This window comes from Lissotriton vulgaris, chromosome 10 (genome assembly GCF_964263255.1).
Source record: "Lissotriton vulgaris chromosome 10, aLisVul1.2, whole genome shotgun sequence".
NCBI classification, from domain to species: domain Eukaryota; kingdom Metazoa; phylum Chordata; class Amphibia; order Caudata; family Salamandridae; genus Lissotriton; species Lissotriton vulgaris.
The window spans coordinates 895,788,623-895,801,890 of record NC_141698.1 but is presented as its reverse complement, the minus strand read 5'-3'; the positions used below and the strand labels follow the sequence as shown (position 1 = coordinate 895,801,890).

General features: G+C 43.0%; 1 protein-coding gene across 2 annotated transcripts in view; it reads left to right on the top strand.

The window, feature by feature from the left end:
• FAM133B (family with sequence similarity 133 member B) overlaps nt 1-12,065 on the top strand; it is a 210,657-nt gene extending 198,592 nt beyond the window's left edge. Inside the window, exon 11 of one of the 2 annotated variants that reach the window (XM_086941868.1) lies at nt 9,662-12,065. In XM_086941868.1, coding sequence (XP_086797994.1) covers nt 9,662-9,748 — 87 coding nt within the window. In that variant the 3' untranslated portion in view covers nt 9,749-12,065. The remainder of the gene's footprint in view (nt 1-9,661) is intronic. The other variant, XM_086941869.1, reaches the window with a different exon arrangement.
• The last annotated feature ends 1,203 nt before the right edge of the window (nt 12,066-13,268 follow it).

The following is a 13,268-nucleotide window of genomic DNA, read 5'->3' as shown; positions in this document are numbered from 1 at the left end:
GTGGCCGCCAAGTCCTGGTAGAGCACAGAGCGATGGTCACGGAACAGGAGGGGGTTATGCTCACGGGCTTTCTTCAAGATCCTTTCTTTGAGCTGGAAGTTGTGGACGCACACCAGGATGTCCGGGGGGGGGTGCGTTAGCACCTCGTGGCAGGCCGACTCTATGGACCCTGTCCAGCTGAATCTCGCCGAGCTCCTCGTCCTGTAAGATGTGGCGGAACAGGCCGTCGACATACTCGCGCAGGTCTGAACCCTCACCTTTCCAAGGGACCGCACGAATACGAATGTTATTGCGCCTGGATCTGTTCTCTAGATCCTCCGCATGCGTTTGCAGGTCGAGGTGCTGGGTGTTAAGGCGAAGGATCTCTTGCTGGAGCCTATGGATGTCCCCCGCCGTATCCACGTAGAGCTCCTCGAGGGTCGCCACCCTCTCCCCGATGGCATCGACGTCTCTGCGTACCTCCCGGAGGTCCGAGGTTAGCTGCGCCCGGAGTTCCTGAATGTCCTCCTTGATGGCCGCAAAGAGTTCACGCATGAAGGCTTTGGTGGCCGGCGCCTCACCCTCCTCCGGTGCCGCCGCCCTGTCAGCCGCCGCCGACAACCGCAGTGGAGAGCTTTTCTGCGAGGCCTCCTTCAGGGCCTTCTCCTTGTCCTTTTTGGTTCTGTTGGCCGCCATGGCGGCGGCAGGTCCTCAGACGCCGAAAGCGCGCCTCCGTGCAGCCGGGCGGGTCGCAGGCACCGCTAGCGTAGCGCGCCCGGGGTCCCGGGCAACAATGCAGGCCAGGGGCCAGGAAGCGCCAATTCCGCTGCCCCAGGCAAGGGCTCACCACCCGGAGGCTCTGGTCAGGCTGAAGGAGCCGGGGGGGAGGGAAGGTCCACCGTCCCCACACGCTGTGTTCGCGCCTCTACCACCGCCGGCCCAGGCGGGAGGGGGGAGGGGATGCAGGATGGCGCCACGCGGGCCTCTCCACACCGGCCAGGGCGCAGGCACTCAAACGCCTCCTCAGTGCTGATCCCGCCTCACCAGCTTCAGCGCGGCGCACCCCGCCGGGTGCCTCCGTCGGGCGCCGGCGGTCCTCCGCCGCGAGGCGGCACAGCAGCAATGGCGGCCTGCGCGAGGCGCCACCAGCGCAGGCCTCTGAGCCGGGACCCACAGTAGACGGCTCGCCGGCCGCGCGAACCACGACCTCCAGGCACCGCGCCGGCCCAGCCGTCACACAGCGCCGCGCCTGTCTCTCTGGGGCTGAGGCGCCAGGAACCACACCAGCGGCTGCCGGACCGTCCCCCAGACTGCCAGCGATGATTTAGGGGCAGCAGCAAGGTCCTCTGCAGGGCTAAGACAACGCGTTGAAGAAGCGGCAGCGGAGGGACCGAGAAAGACATCCTACTCCGCCGCCATCTTGGCCACGCCCCCTGCCTGCCGCTTTTAAACGCCTCGCGACCCCCGCTCCGCGGGAGCCGCTCGCTGCTTTTTTGCTGCCAATTGGTCCTTGGAGTGTGCTGGGACCTTGTTGCTCACTACTTGTGGAGGGCCAGTGGTGTCTGATTATACCGGGACTGTTTGTGCGTGGACACAGGCTCACAGGACTGCGAGGACCAGCATCCTCAGTTTGTTCCCAGCTGGTGTCTCTTCCGGTGATTAGCCCACCGCCTGCCTGCAGCTTTTAAACGCCTCGCGGCCCCCGCTCCGCGGGAGCCGCTCGCTGCTTGTTTGCTTCCAATTGGACCTTGGACTGTGCTGGGACATTGTTGCTCATTACTTGTGGAGGGCCACTGGTGTCTGATTTTACCGGGACTGTTTGTGCGCAGACACGGGCTCACAGGACTGCAAGGACCAGCATCCTCAGTTTGTTCCCAGCTGGTGCCTCTTCCCGTGATTAGCCCGCCGCCTGCCTGCAGCTTTTAAACGCCTCGCGAGCGGGAGCCGCTCGCTGCTTGTTTGCTGCCAATTGGACCTTGGACTGTGCTGGGACATTGTTGCTCACTACTTGTGGAGGGCCAATGGTGTCTGATTATACCGGGACTGTTTGTGCGCGGACACAGGCTCACAGGACTGCTAGGACTAGCATCCTCAGTTTGTTCCCAGCTGGTGCCTCTTCCCATGATTAGCCCGCTACCTGCTCTATATACATAAGCCCCTCCCACGCAACGAGGGACGCGCACGGGTCGTGCCCGGGCCCGTCTGAGGACGATCGAGGCCGGGCCACCCCTCTAAGTTTTGGTTTTGTGTAGAGTCCTTTTTGGTTTTGTTTGTATGGCAGGTTTTTTACCTTCCTCTAACGGTTTTTAATTTCCTGCGTACACTGTCCGTATTTTTCTTTATGGTTTTGTCCTCCAGTATTTATCTCCAATGGCATTACGTTCTGGGAAGGGAGGAAAAGTTAGTCTTTCCACCACCATCAAAAGGGCTACAGTGGTATTGGAAAAAGAAATAGCCCTCACGGAGAAACGTCTGTCATTAGATCTTTTAAAGGGGAAACGCTCATCATTGGGCACCATTGGGGCAGCGGTCACCCCTGAACAACCTACATTAAAGGATTCTCTAGTTGCCCAGAGTTTAAGATCTAGTCCTTTGTTGGTGGGGTCTGACAACTCCGTGGTATGTTCCTCATTAAATTTAACTGGAGGCAGTACCGCCTCTAGTAGTTCGCGACAAAGGGATTCTAAATCCCCTTTGCCACACAGCTCCCCACCTAAAACCCAAAATCCGGTGATTCCAGAGAGTAAAAACACTAAGGTTAATTTCTTATCAGGTAAAAGGAAAAGAGGGGTTGGTCCTCAGAAGGGTGGCTCTGCTAAAAGTTCGAAAAAAAATAGTTTAAACCAGGTTACACCTCACACAGTACAGCCCCCTTGTCCGACCATGGCCTTCCTCGACACAAATCAATTGTTTACTCAATGTAGTGCAAATGAGGGGCTTTTAGTAAAAATAGAAAAACTAGTTAAATCACTGATGCTTCCCCTTTTGGAGAGAACAAAAATGATTAATACCAAACTTGAGCAACTTGAAAAGCTAGTATCATCGAATACCAGCAAGCTGGATATCCTAGCGAAAGATATGAAGAGCCCAAGTGTAGAAGCCCCCACCTACCATGACCCAGGGGCTAGAAGCAGTGGAAGGGCAGCCCAGCAAGTTAACAATGATAGGGTTGATAGTCAGAATCCGCAACCCTGTGTTGAGAAGCGCCCAGTAGAGAGTAACTCATTGTGCACTACCCGGGTGCAGGGTATGGGGGCCACTGAGGTGGTAAGATCCCAGCCAGCACCGCTTGTGCAGATCGCGGAGAGACAGTCAAACGGCCCCCCATAATTGGGCAGCGTGGGTACTACACAGCGGCTGCCCTGTATTAACCTCCCCCCAGAGTCCGTACCGTATACGGTTATATTGGTGGGAGTCCCTGGGATTAGCGCTGAGAAACTGGAATCGCTCAGGGAGCTGAAAAACAAAGTTACGCATTGGCTCAACATGAACAGAACACTCCCACTCTCCTCAAATGCAGAGATTTTAAACGTGAGACGGGTGAGTTGGGTGAGCCCTAGAGAAAAGGACATAGAGGGCGACTGCGTAATTGTTAACTTCAGAGATCCGTGGGTGGTTGAGTACATTTGTAGCGAACCACGGTTGGGTAGAGTGGGACATATCCAATCCCTAGGTCTAAACTACTTTTATGGTAGTACGAATCGAGGTCCATGCCACCGCACTTACAACATCCGTAGGGGGAGATCATATGGCATCAATCCGTTTGACAGGGCTGAGTACTATCTCCCCCTGTCAAATCGATTTGAGTCACTAACAGGTCTAGAGGAGGTGGATTGACTCAAGAGCATTTCTAGTGGCATTATTGTGGCCCAGGCAAAGGGTGAGGTACAAAAAGATAGTTAATATAGTAGGGCGGAGGTCCACTTAGTGGATGGAACAACTGTGGATGTTGATACCGTTGGTAGTGGCTCCGCATGTTGTGTTCCTTCCAGGGTGGATTTAATACATCTTGGGGTGACCGCAATGGTGAAGTCGGGGGGTGGCCGGGTGGCTAGTCAAGGTATGGAGGGGGTCGACCTTAGGCCTTCCAGTTAGAGGGGCCCCCATAGCAGGAAGGAGGATACCAGGGTCAAACTTGATGGCGATTGAACAAACCCAGCCTACTAATCAGGACAATTTGTTCAAAATAGTCTTGTGGAATATTGCAGGGCTGAAGAGCAAAATTGCTGTAGCAGAATGGTCTGATTTTGTGGAGGACCACGACATCCTGATCTTCCAAGAAAGCTGGGCTCCCTACCCCATCCACCGCCTGGGGTATTAAAACTTTTATAAACCCGCTATGAGAGGCAAAAGAGGTAGATCATCAGGCGGCCTAACCATTTGGGTAAGGCAGTCGCTTAGCTAAAGGTCCACCGAAGTAATAGTGGATAACCCTGATATTCTTGTGATTAAGATGACTCGGCCCAATCAATTGGAGATCATTATTGTTAACATCTATGCTAGAGGTCAGCCAGGAGGGCGGAGCTCGGGAATTACAAATGAGCTGGATCTCATCTTTAACTCTGTCGGATTGGAAGGCTTTGGGATTGTGGCATGGGATTTGAATTGTACATTCGAACCCCTAATTCTCGAGGGGGAAGATATACTAGCAGATGAAGATGCACAATGGGATATCCCCCACCTCAACTTAAATCCATTAAAAAAGTGGACAGAGGCTGCCCTACAGTGGCTGGGTTTGTGCCTTGAGTGGGGTTTGAGAGATGTTAATGGTCGTTCTAGCTCTGATAAAATTGGACGGGTAACTTTTGATAATGGGATCCACTCTAGTCGAATTGACTATATTCTAATAAAAGTTGAGTATTGGTCCCTTCTTGAGGACATGATAATATCTGCTCGTCCCGAGAGTGACCACAACCCGCTCCTACTTTGCTTAAAAACTGAGGGCGGTTTGGATAGTGTTAGAGCCATCGAGATTGTCACAGTAGAGGCCCTCCTTACCAATGATAGGCGTAGAGTTCGGTGGGATAGGGTAGTTGATGACCCCCAAATTCTAGTTAGGATCTCTCATGAGGTCTCTACTACTCTGAGTGCCTTACAGGCACTGGGCGAACATGAAGAACAGGTTGCGATCACTAGTGTACTTTTTTGGGGTCTTGAAATCTCCTTTCTCCAAAAGTTGCAATTCCAGTAAACTCCCATCCAAAAAACCAGGGAATTCATGGTATACCAGATCGTACCGTACGGCATATGGCTCCCTGGTTAAAGCTATAAAATCAAGAATTACCGAGAACATTAGGGTAGCAAGGTTTGTGTATCGAAAAACCCAAAGGCAGGCCAAGAAGGATTGGGATGATCACCACTGGCAGGATTTACTTGAGGCCAGTAGGTCGAGAAACCAGACTAAGTTCTGGCAGGTAGTTAAATGGGAAACGCAGTGGATTTGCAAGTTCTGGCAAACCACGTGTCTGCCGCAGATTAAGTTGAACACTTTGGGTCCCAGTTTCGGGGCCTGGAAACAGAAATAGCTCTTGCCCCGGCTGATTCTTTACCAAAGTCACCGACCCTGTGCCGTTAGTGTTCGACAGTAAAGACGCTGAGAATGCACTTAGGTTGGTACAAGGCGGAAAAGCACCAGGTATGGATTGTATCCCGGCAGACCTATATAAATATGACTCTCATAATTGGGTGCCTTATATCACCTTCCTAGCCAATGCTATAGTGAAGGGTGCACCAATCCCGGATTCGTGGCGGGGTGCTGAGATATTGGCTATATTTAAAAAGGGGGATCGTTCTGCCCCGGGGAACTATCGTCCCATCAGTTTAATAGATGCCATCCAGAAAATAATAGCCAGGATGGTGCTGGCCAAGATTCAGGTCTGGATGGATCAAGAGAATGTTCTGTCCCTGCTACAAGCAGTCTTTAGATCCTGTGTCAGCACGATCGATCAGGTGTTTAGATTTACATTAATTTATTGGAAGGTTGTCATCTTGGGTGGTGGATCTATTTATGCAGCGTTTGTAGATCTAAACTCTGCCTTTGATTTAGTTCTTAGAGCCAAGTTATGGGATGCATTAGGAACTTCTTGAAATAGTAATTAGACTACATGAGTCAAACTTTGCACAGGTTAGATGGGGTAAACAGGGGCAGGTTACAGAGAGATTTCCCGTCTCCCGTGGTGTACGTCAAGGGTGTATACTCGTACAGACCCTGTTTTTGTTGTTCCTCAATAGGGTCGTGCAGTACTTTGCAGCATTCCCAACAGATGCCCCAGTCTTAGGAGGTACCAGGTTCCCGCTTCTTATTTTCGCGGATGAATCTTATCCAAAACCCAGAAGGGTCTTCAGTCGGACTTAAACAAGTTTGAGGAATTTTGTCAAAATAATGATCTACAGGTCAATGTAACAAAGACAACATTTATGGTGTTAACCAAAAACAGGCCACTGCAGAGTCAAGTTAGTATGAATGGATGTGAGTTAGAGCAGGTAAAAGTTATGACTTACCTTGGGGTTGTGTTGGAAAATAGGCTTAGATGGAAACCCCAGCTCAATACACTCTCCCTGAAGTTTGCACAGCTGACAGGGTGTTTAATCAAGGAACAGAGAACTGCTCTGACAAAAAGGATAGGTCATGCTTTAAAAATCAATAATGCTAAAATAAGTTCCACAATTTTGTACGGCGCGGACTTATGAGCTTTTTCGGACCTATCCTCGCTAGTTAGAGTCCAAAATAAATTTCTCCGAAACTTTGTAGGCCTTCCCCAATCCAGCTCCATGAAGTCCCTGCTACTTGACCTTGGATGTCACTCTATTGACGATGTTGCACGTTTTAGAACAGTAGCCCTATGGAGGAGAATATGGACAACCCCTGAACTGGCACTTTTTGCCAATGAAATTTTGGATCTAAGATCTGTTGTGGGCTCGGGTAATATTCCCTGGTTTAGAAAATTAAGATCACTATTGGAAAACATGGGACTAAGTCACCTGTGGTCAGCACCAAATATTAATGCTTTTCCTTCGAAAAAGGAATTTAAAGCACTTTATTGGGCTACAGTAAGACAACAACTCATTGTCCAGACAGATGCCACCTCTCTGTCTGGTAGGTTTTTGGAACATAAACTCGACCCTTTTTTAGAGGATTACTGGGATATCATCACTAAGAGCGGTGATAGGAAGCTATATCACCAGTTTAGGGTCGGGTCGCTTCCGCTGAGATCATTTACCATTAAATGGCGAGGTCAGACAAACGAGTTCTGCCCATGGTGTAGGGACCAAAAAGAGTCACTAGGCCATGTCTTTTTTGTGTGCCCTGCATACTCAGCCTCCCGGAGTAAATGGCTAAAACCTATATGTAATAATATGAGCACACGGGTGGGGTTGGAGGCTTTGCGGATTATGAGGGTTGACACAACAGAACTGGTGGTCATAGCTGTAGCAAAGTTCTTGGGTTGGGCGTGGATAATTAGAGCTAAGCACCCAATAGATAACTGATTAATTGTTTTAAATCTGCTTTTATATATACCTTAGTACGTCTCTAATTTCATTCATGTCTTACTTGTTGTAATATAATCCTACATGTATGATACTTTTTGTAGCTTTTTACAGATGTAAATCGTGTTGTAGGTTTTATTTTAATTTAAATTTTTTATGTTTAATACTTAATATTTTGCTGACTGATTTTAATAGATATGGCAATTAGTGTAAAAGTATGTAGACTGAGCTATTTTTATGATTGTCTTTTAAGATGAAATATTTCGAAATAAAGACGTATGAATTGAATTGAGACAGATCTCTGCTCCACAGAACTAATCCGTCCATGAACTATGAAAATTGTCAACACCTTTCACATTCACAGCAATTTTATTTACTCCAGCCACTGTCCCATTGCTTGTATTTTTCCTGAAAGGTTGCTGGCTCCATAATATAAATAAGAATTAATTTTTAATTGTGTGCCATCGCTCACATTACCATCTTGACTGCTTAGGTGATTTAGAAAGTGCCTTGAAAACTAATTTGAAATCAGTTATGGCCTAGCCAAAGAATCTGATCCAGTGTCTTCATTTGCATGTAGGTCATATGGCTCGACATTCTGTCTATAACTAAATCTACAGTAATGTTTTTCACTGTATCTGTAAAAGAAATGTTACAATTTGATAATCAAAATAAAAGCCAACTTTGCCTGCCGAAACATACTTGCAACAAGGTAACAATATAACAAACTTCTGGTCAAACTGAAAGAGTAGTGCTTGTCAAAATACATCAGCAGACTAAAGTTTTAAGGTATTTAAGCATAGAGCCTAATCTGCCTCCCTTTGTGGGGCTGAAATTTGGGGCCCTTTTTGTAAAAAAAACTTTTGAGTTAGGAGAAAATAAATGTTTTTAGAAAATACTATGCCTACCATTACGAACACCTTTAATCCCTATTGTCAAGGACCTAATGGTCAAACATATAGACCACCATGCTATATTAAGACCTTTACTATTCTGGGTGCGACTCTGGTCTACAATAGAACTTGCCTACTACAAAGAGGGCCTAGAGGAGAGTTTAAGAATTGACCAGAGCAGGAGCATTCCGTGGCTTAAGCATGTTTGTTCCTGGTTTGGAAAATTAGGACTAATACATTTTGGGGATAAACCTACTCAGTTGACATTATTCTCCAGGAAATGTTAAAATCTATTTTCTGGGCTTATATTCAAAATAGTGTGCTATATAATTCGGCCTCTGGTACATTGACAACTAAGTTCCTTCTTGTCAAACAAATAGCAAGTTTTGAGCCTTTTCGGGATGAAGTACGCCCACAGTTAGCAAAATCATTATATATTAAATTTAGATATGGTGTGCTGCAAATTAATGTGAACACATCGAAATGGGCTAGCAATCAGGAGGAAAATAACAATGAGTGCTGTGTATTATGTCAACCTGAGACTAAGGAAAAGTACTTGCATGTATTTTTTTTTTTGTTCCGCATATGACAAACACAGGAAGTAATGGATTAAACCCCTTTGTAGAAACTTGAGTACTAGGTCTTGTCTGGAGGCGGAAAGAATATTGAAAACAGATACATCTCAAAAATTGTTTTTAGTGTCAGCAGATACTTATTTAATGTGAATTTCATAAGAGATAAAACTGGGTTGAAGTTTTAATAATTTAGGAATATGTGTACTCAAGACTATGGCTTAACTAAGCTGTGCACAGGCAGTTTATAATTACATGGTGTTACAAGGTAAGCCTTGTGGTTTTACTATTGCACTAAAAAGCACTCTTACCTTTCGAAAGACATATGACAAGGAATTGCACTGAAAGGATTGTATGATGGATGCATAAGTTACTGCCATATAACGGACATTTGATTCAAGCATTTTACTTAAATGATTTTTACAAAATAAGTAAGGCCTAGCTTTTAATATATTTATTGTCCTATATATTTTAATTATTATATTGAAGTTTGGTCATTTACATTATCTATTTTCTTTAAGCTTCCTCTCCTTGATCAAGTGCCACCATTTGAAGGCTCAGGTCTATTAATCCCACTTAACCAATTTGAATGTGAATATTTTACACATCTGTATGTGATCATTTATGATGTATCTTTTATGATTTTAATTAGAACCGAAATTAAGAATTTTAAATTTGAATTTGACTACAGTTTTCTGTTAAATTAATGGAAATCTTCCTGTTTTTAAGGATAAGGCGAGGAAAAAAAAGAAGCATAAGAAGCACAGTAAAAAGAAGAAAAAGAAGACTTCTAATTCGGGCTGTGAGTCTGAGTAAGAATGAGGAAGCCAATAATAGTCTGCCAACAAAAGTGTAATGACTGAAGAAAACTTCAACTGTGAAAAGGATACTATTATTTACCAAAATGCATGGCGCCTGCTGTGTTTTTTTTCTTGTTTAAACTGTTTCAATAGCCACAAATATGCGTTTGTGTCAGAAAATGTTACAACTACAAATCATATATATATATATTTATAATTTATGACTGTTTTGAAGCGTATTCCTAGTCCAGTTTTCTGTATATAGTATCCTTTGTCTAGAGTTCACTAACCTAAATTTGTGGTGGACTGACGTCAACTGCCATTCAACACCTTCATTTCCTCTGACATTGACCTTTCTGGGACGTTTTATTGCAGTAAACCGAGTGTTATATTGCACCAGTTATTTTACCTCATAAGACTCAATAGTAACAAGATCCTATCATTAGGAATACGCTTCCTTTTAATACATTTTAATGTTTTTAGATGCGCAATTTTACAGTCCATTTAGTTGTAGTGCACATTTATTTAAAAAAAAAAGAAATGGGCGCGTTGGCACTGATCAGTGGCCAGTCAGTGAGTAAATGTATTATGAGCTAAGCTGCTTTAACCAAAAAATTGATAGAACACAATGGGCATTTTATGCATATGGCAGAATTAATGAACAGAACAAGTATTTTCAGTAAAACAGAAAAGCATATCTTAATAATCGTTGCTAAATATCATGGGATAATCATTTGTTGAAAGTAATGTTTGAACAGTACAATACGAGTAAATTAGCATAATTATGTAAAGGAGAATACCTTGGGTCTTTTCTACTATTGTGATTTATATTGTCTGTCTGGGGAGAATAATATATCTCAATGCTTAATAGATTACGCATGAAGTGAGACCCTCTGGTGACTGTGTAACATCAGTCCTCTCTGTTATTGTTCATAATTTCTTCTATGGACTTTTAATGTATTCCATATTTTACATATTAATGTACACACATAACAGTACATTACATGTGTGCTAAAACAACTTTACCTAATGGCGGCATACAATGTGCTTTCCAGTAGAGAAAATCCTAAATACAATGAATGTCAAACCTCTTTCTGATCAGTTTATCCTCTCTGTTAAACAGATAAACAGTATAAACAGAACTGAGCTATACCATGTGTACTAAACTTCTGTGAACAATCTAGAAATAATTGCCAGTTATAGATACCAAAAGTAAAAGAGCAGGTTACAGTAACAAATTTTAGTAGTAGCTTTGAAACTCATATCAAACCTGGTACGTCATTAAGTGCTATGAATAAATCTGTGAAAACGGGCTTTTCTTGTAAAAAATAAATTGATATTTTAGCAAGTTACTAAACTGAAACAGATTTTAAATCTTCTGTGGGTCCAGATGTAAGGTACTGCTCTTTAATGGACAGTGTCATTAAACTGTGGTTCTTGAATTTCCTGTAAATTAAACACCCTAGTTATTGTGTTTGTAAAAGTATTTCCATTTGAAAGCATCCTTCCAGTCAGGGTCCTCAGCAAAACAGATTGAAATAGGTATGCATAAATGTAACATTACTTAATATCTTTCTTAAAAACCGCAAATTGATTACATGATTTTCAAATTGTTTAGTTTGCGTTTAACTGATCAATCAAAGCTCTGCTTTCCTCTTGTGTAAAAAAGTTTGTCAGAAAAAATGTAACCTAAATATTTTATTTTTGAATCAATATCAATGACATAGCTAATCCACAATAGCTTTTTTTTTAAAAATTGTTCGGTGTGAGAAAGCAGGCTTTATTTTTGCCATTGTTGCCTAGTAGGTCATTAGCGTATAGATGTAATTTATTGATGACATGTACATTTTTATTGAAATCCAGATACTGACGGAAGACCTAAAATCCCTAGCATCAAACCCCACTCCTATATTTTCCAACACATTTAAAACCTAAATCTTTTTCTGTGCTTCTTTAAAATGTGTAATTATTTTCTAGAAATACTGCAGGTCTGTTTAAAAAGGTTTGCATGTATAAACATTTCATTTTCATATCCATAAGCTGAAGTCTCTGTACTGTTGTAACCAGCAAACAGCCTTTTTTCAATGAATTCCATTCAGGGCACACTATTGTTGGTATGTAATTATCCTCTTCCTTTAATAATATTATACTTGCATTGCTGTGTTATATTGCACTGTTATTGAGAATATTAGCATGTACAAAGCCATTTTTTTTATATTTAACAGTTTCATATTGAAGCTGATTTACTACAGAGATACATTTAGTAGGGGCCTGATAAGCGGTTGTCTCTTAAAGCTACTTCCAGACTCTCAATAAAGACACTGTGTAACTTACAATTGTGTTATTTATTTCCCTTTTAATGCATAAATGTCATTTTATGCTTTACAACATTTTTCATAACACGTCCATTTGAAGAGAATTTTGATTACAGGAGATTTAGCTCATTTGTTTCAAATATTTGTCATTTTCTCAAATTAACATGCGTTAGGCAATAATAACACAACTTTCACAACATTCCTCTAAGAAAACAGATCTCATGTTGTACCACTTATGCATTTTGTGCCAGGTAACCCGCTCCCCATGCCAGCTGTTCGCAATCCATATTAGTACTGCAATTATCAGTAATGTTACTGCACTCTTTGCATATGGTGCCTTTCCCCAGCATAGTACCTTCTCATTAATATAATCTTACATGTTATCTTCTGCATTTTGTGTTAGTGTATCCATTTGTGTAATCTGGACCCCTTGTTCCCAGGGGCCTGCAGTATCGTCGCCTAAGTATTAAGATAGTCTGCCAACATGTCATCTGTTCAGGATAGCCTGATGTGTCTCAGCCAATGCCACTCTGTTGTATCTCTGACTTGTGGAACTGTGTTAGGGTTTCTTGTCCCCAACCATCCCGCAACGGTGTGTCTTTTTGACAACACAATTGCTAGGTATTATATTGCATAATTTAGCTTCTTTGGTCTTGCTACAACACCCAGTAGACACTGTTTTGCGTAGGATATATATATATATATATATATATATATATATATATATATATATATATATATATATATATATATCTATATATATATGTGTATATATATATATATATATATGTGTATATTTACACAAGCCTACTGATCTGGCAAAAAAAGGTATTTACTTAGGCAAAGAAAGACCTCCTCTTGGGTCATACACTTCAATCAATCAAACAATCAAAATGAGCTTTATTCGATTTTGAAAAGTTAAATTCATAAAAGCATACACATAATACATTTCCATACAATGCATAAAAGTTTTCAATTATAAACAGTAATCATTTTAAAAACATATAAAAAGTTAAACTAAAAATTGGGGTAATTTTATTTTTCCCTATGATATGTAATGAAAATTTGCCTAGCCCCCGGTGCTAGTAAGTTTCAATTCTATTAAGGACTCGGAGGCGAGGATTATGCCTTTCTTCCTTCGCTCTTTATTTTTACAGCCGCAAGAAACAACCACAAACAACTGCATTTCCCATGAACAGTTGGGAAAAAAAAGACAGTCTC